This window comes from Agelaius phoeniceus, chromosome 3, assembly GCF_051311805.1.
Source record: "Agelaius phoeniceus isolate bAgePho1 chromosome 3, bAgePho1.hap1, whole genome shotgun sequence".
NCBI classification, from domain to species: domain Eukaryota; kingdom Metazoa; phylum Chordata; class Aves; order Passeriformes; family Icteridae; genus Agelaius; species Agelaius phoeniceus.
Window position 1 is genome coordinate 80,149,787 of NC_135267.1, and position 19,343 is coordinate 80,169,129.

The window sequence follows — 19,343 nt, forward strand, 5'->3', positions numbered from 1 at the left end:
ATCTGAAAAAGCCACATTTCAGAAAGGTAATAAGCAATAAATAACAGGATTTTACTGACTTCTCAATCATCTTTTCACATATCTTTATAATCTCAATATATATATATTCAAATATATATGCAAATATAAAACCATGGGTTGCTATTAAAATGCTTTCAGGATTGAAAGAAGATACACAATTTTGAATAGTCATATGAAAAACATTATGTGAACACAGTATTTTTAAGTGAACTAAGGTTTTAATGTTCTAGTGAACAATCAGTTGGCTTTCATGATTTTTCTACCCCATTCAATGGTCACATTTCAATAGACTCCAAACATTAGTCTAAAATACTGTAAAACATATAAAGTTGCGGAATAGGAATTTCCATGAGAAAAAGAAAAAGCTATGGAAAAAATAATTGAAACCAAAATGTCAGGGAAAGTCGAGAGAAAAGAAAAGACATTATCTTGAAGGTGAAAGAGGTTCAGAAAAATGTTACTTAATAAAAATGTTACATTCTCAAAATAATTTTCTTGCAGAAAAGAATGTCAAATGTGTCCTTTCCCTCCAATTGTTGGATTTTTTTTTCATTCCTTTATAATAGAGTTTTAAAGCTACCTGTCTCAGCAAGCCTTAGCAAACATTTCTTACCTGTGTCCCAACAGTCTCCTGAAAGCAGCGCCCAAGCTGAGTTTTAACTGAAACAGGAAACATATGAGGAATGGGTTGTTGATTTGTGTAAGTTGTATGTCCTTTCTGGGTCTTCTGATATGGAAGACCTTGGTAAGAGACCTGTGGATGTACTGGCTGAGGTACTTTCGCTTTTTGTCCTGTTGATGTGCTGTCAATCCTTGACACTTGATGGATCTGAACTGAGGCTTCAGGGGGATGTTTCACATGGACATTCACTATGTTAGGAGGGAACTTCACTAAAATAATTGAAGGAAAAACACATAAGAGAAATTTGTAATAAAATATGTGAAAAAGACATCTTAGGCACCTCTAAGACATTTCTTTTTTGTAAATCAGAATTTTTACAGAGTGCCTTGAAGTGACTGAAATATAAATGAAGCCCAAATTTGGGGGTTAGAGGGAAGGCTAAAGAACACATTGAGTCTCATTAACAAAGCAAGAAAACGAAAAATCTTCATGACAGAAAGAACAACATTATAGAATTGTAAAGACTGCTAAATAAACATGGATGTCCAAATTGGCTGGTATGACATTAATATTTGTGGTCATACTGTGTAATAAGAATCCCATTCAAAGTTCCAGAATTCATACTCTACTAGGTTATTTTTGGATATATAGTAAGCTTTATTTTCATTTTCAGATCCATCATCTTTCTCTGGAACACAGAAAAAGCTTCAGATTTCATCCCTTCATCTTTATATACCTGCCAAGTCCCAAGTTCGCCCCTGCAAGAGCTGCCAGCATCTCAACCATCTAAAATCACCACTCCTTTGTTGAACTTTGAATTCAGGGTTTGGCACATAAAGGTGGAGGAAATGATTTTCAGACACTTCCGTTTAAATATGGTTGCAGTTTTAAGTCTGGGTAATGTAGACTGAGACCCTCCAGTCAATGCAACCTGCACAGAACTGCTTGTGACCCTTAAGCCTCTTTTCACTGGAACACAAAATGCCCTTTAAAGTAAATCAAATTATTATTGGGGTGGGCAGGGAGGAGAGGTGTGTAACGAGCCATGTAGTTTGTAAAGCTGCATAACTAAGTTAGCATTTCCTGTGTCTGGCTGGGCCTCTCTTGTCAGTGAGTACTGCACAGGCTGCTTGAGGCCACACAATCCAACAGAGGCAGCACCCCTTCCAAACATCAAGAACCAAAAAATACCATTTGACACAGCTTTCTCTATGATGCACACTGCATTGTTCAGTCTTCTGGATTATCTCCTTGTCTCCTGAAGTTTGAACTGTTCTTTACAACTTGATTAGGTAATTTCAGCTCTACTCCTCAGGAGGTATATGTCATTAATTGGAGCTACTTTAAAATTATAATATTTTGGAGAAAGTGCTTTTGGTTTTTGACATTATTTTCATTTCTCTAGGCACATAATCAGTATTAATTGGTCTCACACAAGACTTCCTTAAAAGAAACAGACTTATTTTTACACTGACTGCATTGTTTCATTTATGAAAATTGTCAATGTACTCAGACAGAAACATCAGGAAGAAGATGGTAGAAAGTCAGCAAAATATGGTTGCAGGGTAAAGATCTTGCCTGTAGCTGAAAAGAACCCATGAGCAAAATGTATACCTACATGAGGTCTGCCAGAGTCAAACCCCCAGGGAAAAGCTTCAGTGTTACAAGCAGAAGCAGTGAGGTCCTTTTCAGGCTGTTAGACTGGGTTTGGAGGGCAAGACAAGACAGCCTAGTCTGTCTGTAAAAAGAACAAAACTAACAAAACTCACCCCAATATTTTTATGTATGAAGAGGGATCCCTTCAACTAGTTTCTCTAGCTGCTAAATCTAAAAAATATAGTGATTCAAAAGCAATAGTGATTCAAAAATATAGTTTCTCAAAAGAAATCACTGAATTTCTCTGCTTTAGTTTCTCAATCCATCCAGAGATGTTCAGATGCTGAAAACATCAAATTTAGGCTGGGTTCTCCCATGCAGTATTATTGTCACAATCCTCTCCAGGCCTTGGATCACTGCCTAGATGTGCTCATTTTTATTTTTGCCAGCCATTTCAGGATGAATTGTTTTATTCCTTCCTTTAAAGAAATAAAATATTCATCTCTCAACAATCCAACATCCTCATTTGGACACGTAAAGAGAAGAAAAGGCATTGTGACTGCTAATGATTCCTATGAGGATTTGAAGGTCGGGAAAAAATATTCAAGAGGCCAGACTCTTTAGCAATGAGAAACCTATTGTGCATTTTAGGAGAGAATCTGAAGAATAACTATGTATTAAAATTTTGGGGGGTTGTCCACGGTATTGTCTAAAATTATTTCATCTGGAATTACATAGGCAGAGAAATAAACTGATGTTTTGCTAAATGTTTTGGTAATTATATTCTCTTCTTCAGATGGAGGAGGTACTCAAAAGTACTTATAAAACATTGCCATTTCCAGGACACTGTCAACAGTTCCTTCACAGCTCTGTCCTTTTCTGAATACAGAATCACTACATTAGATTATATTTATCATAAGTATCTTTTAGCAAAGTTATTCAGAAACTGTTTGCCACTAACTGAGCCTCCTCATGTCTTTACCTATATATTTTCTTTTTATTCAGAAATACCAACCTTGAAGAAGTAATTTTAAAATGACCCTTGACCAAAAATCAATCTGGCAATTCAAACAAGCAAACAAAATTCACATTAGGTCCTCGGCTGAGAATGTGAGTTGCAGGGGAAGGCATGCTCTGCGCTCTCTGTGCTGGTGAATTCTTTGGATAATTTTGCTGCCAACATCTAACAAGCATTTGTGAAATATACTGGAAATACATACAATATTTGATGCTTGAAAATCACTTTATGTGGACAAGATTGCACCCAGATAAAATACTGCCTAGACCCATAGGACACATAAGAAATAAATCCAACACTTCTCTTCAAAGTAATCAGAAGTTTTCACCTCACAACAAAAGTATGAGAGGAAACAGTAATCTGAAGCTGAATGAACTTTCATGCTTCAGACTTTCAGACTTTATTGCATTTCAGACTTAAATGCTGTCTTCTTCACAGCATTAGCAGCAGGAAAGCCCCACTTTTTAAAAAAAATTTTTAATGATATTGTTATTTGACCCAGAAGGAATGTTCTATTTAAGTGAGTCATATCATGGCCTATCTACACTAAATAGTTCACCACAAACCTCACTTATAAGACTCTACTAAGTCATGCAAGATAAATACAGCTTGTACCTTTAATTTTACATTAGATTTAAGATTTTTAATGTTGAAAAGCATGGTCTCTTCCCTCCATTAGTAACCATGGAATCACTTGCAACTCTCTGTCTAGGTACACTGCAATTTACTCAGCTCAGCCATAATCATTGTCTTTTTAAACAGGTCTACACTTCTGGAAGAAACCTCCTGCATTTTCCCTTTACTCTGCAATTTGCAGTAAATTGTGCCATAAAGCAAAGTAAATTTACCTACAACCTCTTTTCAATAACAGTTATTTCTTATTATTTCAGTCATTGAGGAAAACACGTTCACATTCTGGTGAGCTCATGATTCAAGCTGTGGTGTCAATATTTGATATGTGTAGATGCAGCACTATTGTTACTGGTTGAATACTCAAAATAATTCATTAAAACCAACAAGTTAAAAATACCTATTAAGAAAGAAGTTACCTTTTACACCTTGCTGTCCAGACATTGTCAGTGGTAAAGTATGAGTAGAGTGGATAACTTGTGATCCTACAGCCTTGTTCACCTGTTGCGGGTGATGGTAGAGTTTTGGAGAACTGGCAGTCTGCACCGGAATCTGACAAAGTTTACCAGTGTAATTAGGAGGGCACTGGCATTTATCTCTAGAACTACACTGGCCTCCATTCATGCATGGAAGGTGGCAAATAACTGAAATGAAAACAGAAATAAAAATGTTGTTAATGACTTTAGGTTTAGTATTATCTGACCACATATCATGCCCAAGCTGAAGAGGAAAGGAATAGGGTTGGAGAGCTTTGTTCTTCATTCAGACATCTGAGGAGGGACTATCCATCTGACATGCACTTCTAAGTGCCTTGTGGTAGAACCACTTCCCTTCCCCTCCTTGTGATCTCTGACCTATGCCTTGTTCACATCTTCTCTCCATGACAAACAGAAAGCAATTCTTTCCTTAAATATCCAAGCTAATTTTTAATTTCATGATGCTATTAGGACAGACACTAAACTAATATGGTGTCTGGCTACATCTCTTATTCACACTTCGGTGCAGATACTCTTATTTGTCAGCCGCCTGTTTCTGAAAATCCTGGACTACTTACCCTTTCCTGGAAGTCTGTGAAAAAACTCACCCAAGGATAGAAAGTACTGGGGACAAATTTTCCATTTTGACTTTTAAGTCTTGGCTGTTCTCTAGAAAACTATTTCTTGCAGAGGATGTAGATTTGTGCTTAACATTTATTTTTCAGATAAAAGAAGCTAATTTTTATCCACCCATAAAGATCATAAAAATATCAAGAGATTCAACTGAAATGATTTCATAGACAAACTCCTAAGCATTAAAACCTTGTAACTCCAATACAAGGACAAGGGTAATTATTTCTGTGCTAGCTAGCACTTGCATATTTACAGCAATATAAATTATCAGATGAAACATGAAAAATGTCAACATCAAATGAAAAATACTTCTCAACGCAGAGATATAGGCAGTAATAGGCATTGTTCAGCACTTTCTGAAAATATAATGTGGGATGCTATAATCAATCACAATGTAAACGAGCTGTCAGAATTTCCAAGAACTAAATGATGTGAAAACAACAGTAAAAATACCATAAATTTTTGTTCAAGACAAACAAAGGTCATTTTTGTCAGTAATTGAACAGTATTTGAGAAATAGAGTTCAGTATCCATTTGTCAGATTTAAGATGTTTTTGACTTTAAAAAATAAGAATCTTTACAGTATTCATGGCATTTTGCTGGATTGGTTTTGCTTGGTCTGTAATGAATTACAATAAAAATAACAAACTGTAGATAATTCAAGGTAATTTAGAACCTAGTGTTCATTATTCCAATTGCTGTGACCTCTGGACAATCACAGGGTATTACTATTATGAATACCATAGAAGGCCAGTGTTGGAAAAGGAACCTGTGTGTTGTGTGCTGCAAGAAGACAGAACATTTACAGCAAAAAAAAAAACAAACCCAAAAAACACTCAGCAGCCCAAGGAGTTCTAAGCCAGCTGTGTAATTCCCTTGGCCCAGGAAATGCTCAAGAAACACCCACTCAGCCAGGCTCATCACAGAGCAGCCTCACATTGCCTGGACAGGCTCTGGAACGCCAGTGCCCAATTGCCAGATAGGTCCACCACAATGCAAACTGCCAGAATTGTTTTTTCACTGTGCTCTGCCAAAGTGTATTTAATATTTTTCTTGTCTTATCTTATATTTGCATTTAATATAAACTGACTGAAAGTACTTCAAGCTGTAGCATTGTGCTAATGGTACTAAGTCAACCTTGGAAGGCTACCCATGACAGCACAAGCCTTACTTTTTTGGGTCCCAACCCTAATTGGGACATAATCTGAGTGTATAAAAGACATCCTTACAGACCTGCTGTTACTTCAGAGCAAAGTGAAGGAGGGTTGACCACAGCAGTGACTAAAGCATGACAGACACCTCTCTCCCTCTGGCACCATTTCTTCCTGAGCAGCCACAAACAAGCGGCTGCACTGTAATAGACACAACATACAAAGAATTCTAGTGCTTTTAAAGATGTGCCTGAATGAGGTTGAACACCAAGGTGGTTTGCATGTAAAGTAAAATCACACAATGAAACAATATGAAATAGCATTAAGGAGAGAGCAGTTTGGTGTTTGAAGGAAGTACAGTGAAATAAAGGTTAACAAAAGTAGTTTCACTGTGGAATTCCTTGAGAGCAAGAAGTCTACCCTACAGATTTTCTTCCCCCTCACTCCAGCGTTGAGGCAACAAGGTAACATGCAAAATCCACCTTTTAAACAACATAAATATGTCCAGAATTTCTACCCAAATTAATTAATTTCTTCTGTGCTACTGTTCATGTAAAGCAATTGACATCTAGAAGGCCAAACTGTGTGGGTATCTCTACACCACTAGGCACTCTTCACATGTTCCTCTCCTGCAGGAATCTGGTGGTAATGAATGAATAGGCACATGAAAAACTTGGTTTTTGAGCAATAAGTTTGTGCTAAAAGTATTGGGAAGGAAGATGCCAACAGAAAATAGTTGGTTCATATTCCTTCTCATATCTATTTGCTTTGGATATCCACCCAAATGATTTGTGCAAACAAATGACACTAAAAGTTCTAGTATGATGCAAATAATTAAGAATATTTAATGCCTCAGTATTTAAACATAACAGGAGATAAAAATTCCAAACTTCCAACACTATCTTGTGGTGTAAATCACTCCGTTAACTGATACTGATTTACATCTCTCGCCTTATGTATGAGGAAGGTAGTTTAAGTGAGAATACGTGAAATCTATTCTGACAATATAAAGTTTTGTAACAAAAATTCTAAATTCTGAAATATACAATTGTAAGTTCAAGTCAGCCACGCAAAAACAAATGGGATGCAATCTCCAGGCTAAACTGAAAACTTGACAATCTCAAATGGCAAATATTTTGAGAACTTAAAAAAAAAATCAACCTCAAAACAAAAGACCAGATAAAAAATAAAAAACCCACACAGCACTGAAATAAAATTTCTAATTATTTTAAATAGGTGTAAGCCCACACTCTTGTTGCATGATTTCTTCAGGTAGTTTATGGCCAGGAGAAAGGGTTGCATTTGATTATTACACTGGTGCTGGAAATCACAGGCACATAACTTCACTAGAAGTGGAATATACACACAGACCATTTGAGAAAAGTGAGCCGGAGGAGCATAAACCTTCAAAAAGGCAGAGGAAGGAACCACTGCTTTTCCTAAGGCTCTGGGAATCTCTGTTTAACAAAGACCAAAGAGCCCCAGGGAAAGGACCACTTAAGATAGAAACAGGACACAAAGCCAGGGTATGTTTGAACAGCTCAACCTCTCCTGTAAGTTTTTTGCTTTGTTTTGTCTTGTCATTGAGTCTAAAAAACCAAAACAGAATGGCAGAATACTGCCAGAGGCATAGGGGACATTCCTGACAAAAAACAGACCCATGCTTTTTGGGAGAGACCATTTGAAGATGCTGGATTTGCACGTAAGTTCTCAACTGACGTTTAGGAAAAGGGTACACTGAAGCCTGATTCTCATTTCCTCTGAAAAGAAGAAAATAGAAGAAATAAAAATATCCATTATAGAGTGAAACCCTCTTGCTCAGACCTTGATAAAAATGTGAAGATAGGTCTGCATAGGATAAGAAGAAACTTCAGTTCACATGTGGGTATCTTACAAACTAAGCGAAGGAAGTATTAATGGATCTAAGAAAGGGAACAATTTCCTCACTCAGGTCTACTGTAAGCTAAATCTCTCAATGGTCTCTTAAGGAACAGCCAACATATGATTGAACAAACTGACTTATTTTTTACTATAAATGAGCACACATCCTTTAAAAATGTGGAGACAGGTTTAAGAAAACACAAACTCTTTTAAGTATTCTTCCCATCCTTGGGCATTTAATTGGTAATAGCAAGCTTTGATTCCTTTGGCATCCAAAAGCTTTAACTCTTCCCAGTCTGGCACAGCTTGCTGAGTATCACTGTTCAAAATGAGCAGGCAGAGAAGGTGCATCAAGAGGCCCCCACAGGGAGTCTCTGAACAGCTCAATGCATAGAAAAAGAACATTTGCAAGATGAATTCCAACAAAGCTGCCACTGCTATGGGTTGGAAACACTAGTACAGGGCATGAAATCATCAACAAAGCAGCTAGGAAACCACTGATAAATACAGTTTGTTCATGTAATTACATAATCTAATTTGTTTTCTATACTCAAACAACCTCATACAGCTCTAGATAAAGTAATTTAATCAACTCCAAATGTTTTCGCTTAATCAAAACAATGTGTAACAAAACAAATTCCATGCACCTAAAGCCTCCTAATCCTTAAAAAATAGCCCATGCTTACCCAAACAAGCCCTTAGGATGGAAGGAAACTCCCTTCCTGTAACCAGTGTTAGAGAAAATGAAGATGGGTTTTGAAATGTTCCTCATCAGACTCTCCAAATTCCTTTTCTTTTACACCTCGGGGAACATATGAGTTTCCCTCACCACTCTTTGCCTTTTTCTACTTACATGCTATCAACAATTCAAGCGTAAGCACTATTCAATCACACCACTAGGCTTGCCAAGGAAAACCTTGAACTGCTCATGTAGATTACAATATTTCCACTGGATGCATCACAAAGAGCAGATTAATTTTGTCTCTGAGTACTGCAGTTATCCAGCATTACTACATGCCCCCCAGCTGTTTGGGCATCTTTCATCCACCCTGTTACTAAGCACACAGAAAGCACAAGGACTCCTACGCAGACCTACTGAGTACAAATGGTCACACTGCCACATGCAACATTCTTATAACACAGTGCTCTGAAACACCACAAGCTTTAGGGAAAAGTTCAAGCCCAGAGGTGCCACAGAGGGATCTGCACAATTCCTCTAAACTTATTTCTGCTCTCTAATTGCAGCAACTCCTACAGTAACTCATAAAACGCACAGAGGTGTGAACTACAGCAGTGATGCTATCTCTCTGGTTTAGACTCTTCCCTACCTTTTTTCCCTAACTTGTGGTACCCCAACTTTCTAACTAATCAATCCTAAACTCTTTTCTCTTCAGATTTCTGGTTGTAATTCAGAGGTATTATGTAAAGAAGTTGCAAGTTTAAAAAAAAAAAAATTATTTCATTACTTTAGTAGGATTCAGATACTCTTGATATCACAAACTTGTGCTTGGGGATGAAAAGGGAGAAAAGAAAATCTTTAAGTCACCTTAAAACTATAATACATCTGCATTCACTTCTGAATTTATCCTAATGTTTGTATTTTGGCTTTTAATATAAACATTCCATTACAACAAGGAAAAGCAATTTTAAAAAGTAGATCTGATAGCAAGAGCTCCAGCACCAGATATAAGTATGACTTTTTCTGCTCCTAAAACACTGAAACACCTCTGTAACACCACTAAAAACAGTGAAGTGATGCCCTGCTCCCATGACTGGCCTAGTTACATGACCATGATACTGAAGGCACTTGAGATGTTTCTTCTAGAAGGAGGTAAAATCTGCAACACTGCAGGGAAAAACTTTGAACAGGTAGTTCGAAGCTCTACCATAATTGTATGATAAAAAAATACACATCTCCTAAACTGGGTTCTCAGCTATTGCAAATTAACACGGCTACTGACTTCATTAGAATCTGCCTTATTTTTAAACTAACGTTACCAAGAGATCTTAAAAAAAAGTAATGCACCCCCTTTTGGGAATGGGATCATAAATACTGCTATTTAACCAGAGAAGCAAACCAAATTACTGCCAAAATATGCAAGCTTTGTGGTGCTATCCCAGTCTGGATAGTGCATGGTTTTTGGAGCTAATGGAGGCTACACTGTCAACTATGGAACATCCTGATACTGAAATTTGGGGAGCAAGTTCAGATCATAAAGGACAAGGCTGCAATATGTTATAGAGATACTTTTGAGTGAGCATCATGATCAGCAAGAAAACCAGAATGAACATGCACTAGATAATTTCACTGTACTACTTATCTGTGTTCCTCCACTTTAAACTCACTGCTTTAAAACATCTCGGGAAGAAAAGCTGGATGTACATCTTCAATTACACAACTTGAAGATGTGTACACAAAAATTCAACCAAGAGACATCCAAATGTCCCCAGGTATTTCATTCATCTCTCATTGTGGGTCCCAATGGGATGGGAGTCTCATTGGCCCTGTATCACATCTTTCCAAACTCATGTGATAAGCCAACTATCCTCAGATGTGTCCTACACCAGTTGTGTAGGTGCCTGACATGATCACCATCTGACCAATAGCTTCCAATAAAACTCTTATTGTTACAGTCTGGAAAGAACAGGATGGATGAAAAACAGTCTTAGAATATTCAAATACTATCAGAAAAATTCAATGCATGCTGTGGCACAGAAAATGGCCTAAAGCTGTGCTTACTCAATATAGAAAGGGTATAGCAAAAATTATGGTAGTTGCAAAATGATTGACAGGAGGATTCTTACTAACAGGCATGATGCTTAGTCAATCCTTGCTAACTCTGCTTCTAATATTCTCATTATCTGAGATGATTCAGACACTGTTTTGGGAAGAAAGGAGACACTGCTAAGGAGTCATCTTTATCACTCCTACACTAATCATAGGTGGCAAATTTATTGACTTTATTGGACATCACCCTGATGTACTGAGTATATCACAACAGTTAGGCTTAGACTCATACTAAGAAAAACAAAAACCCCCACCAGTTGCTGTTTATCAGGAATTAATGCCTTACAAACGGCCAGGGTCAGACCTTTGAGAATGATGCTAACACATACAAAAAAGCTATTCCAGACACTTTTTTGGATTTCTAGTGTATTGATATTTATTTCCCTCAGAAATAAAATAACTAGGCAAAGCTGGCTTTGAAAGGGTAACAAGTTTGCACCCTTGCTTAAAACAAGCATGCTGCAGTATAAAAATTTTATAGGTATCAATTTAAGCAGTCCTGAGTAACTTCTTAGTTGTCATCATCAAAGTAGGAATACTGACATCAAGTACATGGTGTCAGATGAAAACCACCCTTCCTACATTCCCAGGGTTTTTAAGGCTTACCCTTCTGTATAGTGTTTCATGTGCCTGAGCATGTGTAATACCAATATGTATTAGTTAATGCTGTTGAAACATACCCATTTTCAATAGAACAAGAATTCAAGAGAAGGACAGGTAAAAACGAACAACAAGCATCTTTATTGCTACAGGATCCTTCCAGACTATATTCTTCCCTTCAGGTGCCAGCTGAGCAACCCTACCCACCTTTAAGGACAACAGGATTAATGAGTAATTTGACCATAATGACACTGGCTGTCATTGCTCATGCACTGTTACAATCTGAAGACATCAGTGAACTGATTTCTCTGCTCTGACACCTATTGTCCTATTAGGCTATTTCCAAAAAGCAGACTAGACTCTCACATGGAGGAACAGCCAGTAGCAAAAGGCAGAGAAAAGAGCTCCTCCTAGACATCTGACTACTTGATTATCATCAGACAAAACAGCAACACCTTCTGAGAAACACTGGCCATGCCTCTGTTATGCAAAGGCTCTGAAGACCACAGAAGTAGTTAAGCTGACACTGGCTAGGGACATCAGCATCCTTACAATTTCTGGCATCTGAATAATAGATATTTAAGCTGATGTGCTGGCTTCAGCTGGGGTAGAGTTAATTTTCTTCACAGTGTCTGGTATGGGGCTGTGGTTTGGGTTTGTGCTGACCATAGTGTTGAAAATGTAGAGATAGTTATTGCTGAGCAGAGCTTACACAGAGCCAAGGCCTTTTCTTCTTTGCGCACTTCCACATAGGCCAAGAGCCTGGGGCTGCACAAGAAACTGAGAGGAGTCATAGCCAGGACTGGTGACCCCAAATGTCCACAGCAATATTCTGGACCATATAACATCATGCTCAGTGTAAAAAGCTGGGGAGAAGAAGGAGGAAGGGAGGGACATTCAGGATGATGGTATTTGTCTTCTTAAGTCACTGTTACAACATGTGATGAAGTCCTGCTCTCTTGGGAGTGACTGAACACCTGCCTGCCCATGGGAAGCAGTGAATTAATTCCTAGTTTTACATTGCTTGCATGCATGGCTTTCTGCTTTCTCTATTAAAGTCCTCCATCTCAACCCAAGAGTTTTCCAGCTTTTACCCTCCCGATTCTCTCCCCAGTCCCACTGATGAGGAAGTGAGTGGCTGTGTGGTTACTGGTTGCTGGCTGGGCTTAAACCACAACAGCTGAGATTCATTCCTATTTAACCTTTTGTGCCTTCTTGAGCCACACAAGTTAGGAGTGCTGTTATCTGAGGTTTCCTGGTCTGACAGTGAAGAAAGGCTGGCCCAGCAGGCCAGTAAGGACATCCAAAAGCCAACTTGCCATACAGGTGCATCTCATCACCCACTCACAACTAGGCTCTTCACTGAGCTAGCTTGGTATGGTTTGGTGAGCCAGATGAACCCCCAAACTTAGACCCAAATGGTCTATGAACACTGATCCACTGCATCCCACCATACCACAAGACATCCTCCAATAACAAAATTAGGTTTAAAATAGAAAAAGAAAAGCCACAGAAACCGTAGTCATTACAAAAATTTCCAAACATCAAGAGGCTGGTCTCTGTAGCATTACCACAGTGCTCATTTTGGTGTAAAAACATCTACAAGAAGAATAAAATAAGAACAGACTCTTTAAAGTGGATGTTCATTAGCATACAAATAGCAGCTCACAATCCAGGCATTCATGGAAGAGTTAAAAAACATGAAAAACAGGCTATGATTTTCTGGCACTGGCTACATCACAAGAAATTGGAAAGTTTTCTAGGGAGTTGACCTTGCGGTGGTGACACAATGTGAGAATGGGATGGATATTGTTCAGAGTTTGAGTCATAAATTAGGTCATCGGAGACCAGTGAAAAGCTAGAGACTCAAATCCTGGAATTCTGAGAGAGGAAAGGAAAAAAGTCACTGCTAGTGAATAGGAAGGATAAAGGTTACTCAGCAGAGAATGTACAGTTGGAAATTCATTTTAAAAAACCACAACTTCACAACCATTGTGGTTCTTATAACCAAAATAGATGTATAAATTGTTGCACAAGTTGTGCAAACCTAAAAACACAATCAATTCTGGTCATGTCCAGTTCTAAGCAACTTAACCATGCACAAAATTCCCCTGAGCTGTGTACAATCTCATTGAGAAGCTTCACACCACAATGTTGTACCCAACCCTCTGCGCTGAAATGAGTACAAGTACAAAAGAAATCCTTTTTCCCCTTGTCATAAAAGGCTTTCTGTGTAACTCTGGTTTGACAGAAGATGTTCTAGCACCTACATTCATAGTATCTAACATAACAGACTGAATTTAATACATTCAAACAATAAATAAGAGAGGTACAATGGACACATTCACTGCAGAAAGGTAGTATTACAGCTTATGTTATGAAGCTGGTATCCCCTGTTTAACTATGCCAGCAGTTTCCATAGCAGGGTGTGCTCATCCCACACAGTGTGCCAGAAAATGCACTGGGATGCTGGAAGGAACTATGTTTTGTGCCATTAATAAATAAAATGAATTCTCAAAAGAGTTCACTTAGTCTTTTTCTCATCCATTTTTACTTCCTATTTTGTCTATGGTTTAAAATGGAAAAATAAATTATATATACAATAGTAGGTGTATATAATTCAAAAATAAATACATATTGGAGAGAGTGTTCAAAAATATTTCAGTGATAGGAATGTACAATCATTTGGGGACCACTGCCATATACATCCTATGGACAGAGGAAGTCCTTCTAAGGGAGAATTCAAAGAACTCATTTCTAAATTATGAGATGAACAGCTGCTAAGAGTTCCCCTAAACTTGAAATACCTGAGTAATATAAAAACATTTGATTTAATCTTAACATCTTTAAATTAAACTGAAAATACAACCAAAATGAGAAATCAACAAATTGTTTGGATGAATAAAATATAGATTAGAAATTCTCAGTTTGGGTTCTTAAAACTCAATCCTCTGCTTGTGCAATCAGAAAATATCAAATTTTCTTTCTTTTCATTGACTAGCATCCCTCAAGACTCTGTAAGAGATTAGTGGGAAAAAAAAAAGTTTGCATCTTCCATGGACTTCAACTTGATTCACATTCACAAATCCCTAGCTGAAAGTTCATGGTCCACCCTCTTAACAGGTTTTTATGGATATATAGAAAACTCACTGAATTCAATTGTGTACATAATGAAGATAAAGTTCATGTTCCAAAAGAAAAATCCAGGAATCCCAGCGCCTCTACAAAACAAGACTCTCAATTACAGTGATACTCAAATCTAAGGTGGAATTACAGGTGGAATGGATGGATGAACACTATACAGACTACACAGGCACAGAGATGAGAATTATCTGGAGCAGAATAACAAACCAGAACAAGCAGTAGAAAGGCTGAATGGGGAAAGACTGTGATCAGAGCAGTGATAGCTGCTTGCTTCCTTCTGACTGTGCTAAGCCCAGAAGGACACGTTAAATACAAATCCTTTTGCATGAAACCTATTAATGATAAATGCCTATTTTAACATGTAGAGAAAATTTTCAGACTCTTTCTTCTGTACTTGCATAATTTAGAGGCAATTTCTTTTTTAAGCCAAAGCTGGCATATACTTGATCTTCAGTGAGGTGTGTGCAAAGACATTTAGTTTAGTAATAATGTAGTTATAGCTGTACTAGGTAGTGTGTCTATATGAATATGCAACAATGTAATCATTCAAATAAATGCACTCAGTTCTCTTTTTACAGTACTTCAAGTCAGATGTACATAAAATAATCTCTATAAATTAAAACCATATACAGTAAAATAAAACATTATGCATTTTAACTTTGTGTTCTGTTTTGCTTTAACTTTGAGGGAAACATACTCCACATGTTTTTGAATGGCTGCAAGTGTGGATTTTATACCATTTCCATTTGTGGTTTTTCCTATGACTGCACATCCAAAACTGTGTTCTCTGTAATAGACAGTTTGGGGAGTACTCTGGGAGCAGATGGACTTTTGCATCACGGTGATGGTCTGAAGTCTTTAAGGTGAGCAAGGGAGCAGAAACAAATTGCTAACAGACCTGTATGAGTTCAACCTCATTAAAATCATCTGACTGAACAACCTCTTTTCTATCAATTAGCATCTGGCCTCCACTGGAATCTGAGGTAAAGATGTCAATTTTGAATAATTATTTTAAGATTATGAAGAAAGACCTCACAGATGCTCTAAGTTCTATGGCAGAAACCAGAACTATTTCTTGATGACAAGTTCTGATAAATACATGGGGGAAAGAAATAATTCTTTTTGTACAGATGTGGATATCAAAACCAGCAAAATTGTTAAAATACAATTTTTCTTAGTAACTTGAGCAGTGGAGGCCTATAATTGAAAATGCATTAAAACCCTCAGCTTTGCTCAGCCTATAGGATGGTACACTTACATTACAGGATAGAATTCTAGTGCACCAGTATCTCAGATTAGAAAAGCCTACACTATATTACCTGGACTGTAAGTAAATTAATTCATTCTGCTGTGAGCTAAGATTTATTTGTAGAACAAAGGGAGACTGGGGAAAAAAAAAAAAAGTCTTTTGAATTCATGGTCATAATTGGTTCCTCCCAAATAACTTTGCAGTGGCTCTTCAGGCTAGGAAATACCTTTTTTCTACTATCTTCCATAAGGCATAGAATAATTTATAATAATAATAATCCCACCATTGTCATTATTTTAGCTACTCAGTTCACTGTCTGAGGAAAAATACTTGGCCTTCATTTTGCTACAGCTATTACAATCTTGCTGCAAGAATATTTCCAGCATAGTCATCATTTGTACAGATTGAATTTCAAATTACCAGATAAAGCAGTGGATAAATCCTAATGTCCTTTTCATATTTTTTTTCCCTGAGACACATACACTGGCAGATTGATCAACTTCTTTGACTACTGTTGAAGAAAGTTAAAAAAGTTATTCTTTTAGCAAAGTTGTCCAAGAATTCAGAAGTTTTCATGTGCATATTAAAGGAAATAGCATTTCATCCGGCAGTAAAAAAAGCCAACAAAGCCTGATGAGGCACAAATTTTAATTACTGCAAGAACAGAAGAAACAAAGCTTTTACCAAATAAGGCTACAAGGTAGCTACCAGAGAGAGTAAAAGGACAAAACTGATAATACTAAAGGAATAATAAAGTTCTGGCATCACAACTTCTTCATATTTGCAAGTTCAAGTACAAAACTCAAGGATATTTCAAAGTAACACTTCACTCTTGTGTGAAGAATATTTACTAAAGAGAATATTTACTTAAAAAAACCCCTGAATCACATCATATGCTGTTCTTGAGCTATGTAGTTATTCCAGAAATAAGCTTCTCTTCAATTAGGTTGTCTGATGGAACATATAAAGTTGAAAATAAAAGAATTTTTAAAAATTGAAATAAAATCACTTCTCACTTATGTTAACAAAAGAAATTTTAAAAATCTCTGCATGACATGTTTGCAATTATTTTAAGTCCTCCACGTGTTTATCTGCTATGTCTCAGATGAAGCCACAGGAACAGTGTTTTGCTGGGGCAGAGTTACATAGGTCAGACATGATGAGTTAGCCTCACAGGCTGACATCACTCACCTGTGATGTGATAGCAAACATCACTTCAAAACAGAGAAGAAAGTGTCTCTTCTAACATGTTACCTTTCTAGCAACTCTTACTAAACCCAGCAAAACCAAAGAGCAAAATGTGATGGGTAAAAAACTTAACAGTGTGTACCTCACAAATTGCCAGAAGAGACTGTGATGGTGAAGTCCAATAAATCTACACAAACACTTCCACAAGATGTTGATCTTTTATATGCCTTTACATGTCATCAAATTAGCTTTCCAATACTATTTAAAATATTCCTTTTTACCAAAAGGATACTAGAAAATCCTGCTCAAATATCAGTCTTACAGTTCCTCTTCAGTGTAGTAGGACATGTGCAGTATGTATCATAAGGAGCAAAGAATTGACAACTTTAATACCAAATGGTGGCACGAAAACACCAATCAGTTCTCTTGGACTTTCTGTCATGTGTAAAGTACAGATAAAGGCAGTTGGCTGGCTTGCCAAAGAGGTGCCTTGCTTGCATGCAATTGCAATTTTTAAGCAACACTACTCTTCGATAATGCCTGAAGTGCTTGAAGAAAAAGCAATGCTAACTCCTACAACACTAACAGTATGTGTCATGATCACATAGGTCTGAACAAAATTCAGGAATTCTGTCAACATTCTGTAAAAAACTGCTTTAAATTTGAAGTTCTAAATAATTATGCTTACGAAACTCTTTCCTAGATAGGAAATTCTGCTAGAATAATAATTACATAGTGGGTCTTCTTACTAAATTTTCTTTGAATAACCTATTGTTTTAAAATATATTGGTCGAAATTTCTTTCACTGCTTTCAACAGAAGACCAAATAAAATTTGAGCAAAATGCTTCTGCTGCTTCTTGGAAGTTTCGGTCTATACGTAATTTGAAACTTCTGGACCATCTCCATTATCTAAAAACATTTACACAGAGTCAACACAGTAAAGCTGGAAAATTTTTTGATAGAAAATTATAATAGGAAAAGTGCCAAAATTCAAGAGGCAACATAATTTGAGCATTATTGTAGTAGAGTATGGAATATCCAGGTCACTGTGATCCATGCTGAATGAAGTTTCAGAATTTATTATTAAATATGAAGGGCCAGACACATTTTTACTTAAGACACCACGTTCACCTGGAAAAGACTTCAAGGTGACCTCATAGCAACCTTCCAGCATCTAAAGGGGCCTACAAGAGAGGTGGAGAGGGACTTTTTTTACATGGGCATGGACAGGGCAAGGGGGAGTGGCTTTAAATTGAAAGAGGGTAGATTTAGATTAGACAGGGGAAGAAATTTTTTACTGTGAGGGTGGTGAGGCCCTGGTACATGTAGCCCAGAGAAGCTGTGGATGTCCCATCCCTGGAAATGCTCAAGGCCAAGTTGGATGGGGCTTTGGGCAACCTGGTCTAGTGGAAGGAGTCCCTGCCCATAGCTGGGGCTGGAACTCTAAGATTTTAAAGGTCCCTTCCAACCTAAACCCTTCTATAATTCTATGATTCTGTTTCCTTATTTGACACAGATACTGCCAAGTGCTCAGACACAAAATTCTTACAGAAAGATATGCACTTTCACTGGCAAGCATGCAACTTCAACTTCTCATTTATACCAGTTTGAATGAATAGCTTCAAATGAGATGCAGGGCTGCAAACAAACAGTGAATATGAGCCTAAGTATTAAATGACTGCTTCCTTTACTAAGTTCTGTCATTCCTTCATTCATGTTCAATGAATGAAGCACAGATCCTCTAGGAAAAAACAGAATGTAAACCTATAATTAAATAAATATACACAACGGGGTGGGGGGGGGAAGGCATGAAAATATTAAATTGGGCATTTACTAATTCCTTATTGCTTCATTTTACAGTTACAAATTAGTCATTGTCCTCCCACTCCTTACAGGAAGAGAACTCATTTCAAAATTGGAATGTGGAATAATTTTGAGTAGAAACAGGACACCTCACTGAGTAACTTGAACACTGAGAGAGACAGAAAAACTCATGTGCTACTCTATTCCCATCCTTGCCTGTGCACACATATCAACTCTGTTTTACAAGCCTCAGTAGATATGTCAGGACTGAAATACCATACAAACTGCACATGCATCAATCCAACAGAATAATAAGATTCATCTATTCAGCAGAAGTTTCCACTCAGATTAGATGCTCTCATTCTCCAAGCCAATGAAATACTGGAGGTTGGTTAGTTTAATTGTAACATATCCCATTCACAAAATGAAACTGCAAAAAACCCCAAAGTTTCTCTGCTGCAGCCTGGCAATCAAAGAGGTCATTCCTTTTAAATTCCAAGCTTTCATCACCTTAAATTGCTGTGCTAGGAGCTATTCTTCAC

General features: G+C 37.3%; 1 protein-coding gene across 8 annotated transcripts in view; it reads right to left on the minus strand.

Moving 5' to 3' along the window:
• The window catches only part of LTBP1 (latent transforming growth factor beta binding protein 1), a 188,106-nt gene that overhangs the window by 100,596 nt on the left and 68,167 nt on the right, over nucleotides 1-19,343 (minus strand). For 7 of the 8 annotated variants that reach the window (XM_077175707.1, XM_054628955.2, XM_077175711.1 and 4 more), the window contains 2 exons: nucleotides 4,307-4,531; nucleotides 635-912 (listed from right to left, as the gene is read on the minus strand). In XM_077175707.1, coding sequence (XP_077031822.1) covers nucleotides 635-912; nucleotides 4,307-4,531 — 503 coding nt within the window. The remainder of the gene's footprint in view (nucleotides 1-634; nucleotides 913-4,306; nucleotides 4,532-19,343) is intronic. The other variant, XM_077175710.1, reaches the window with a different exon arrangement.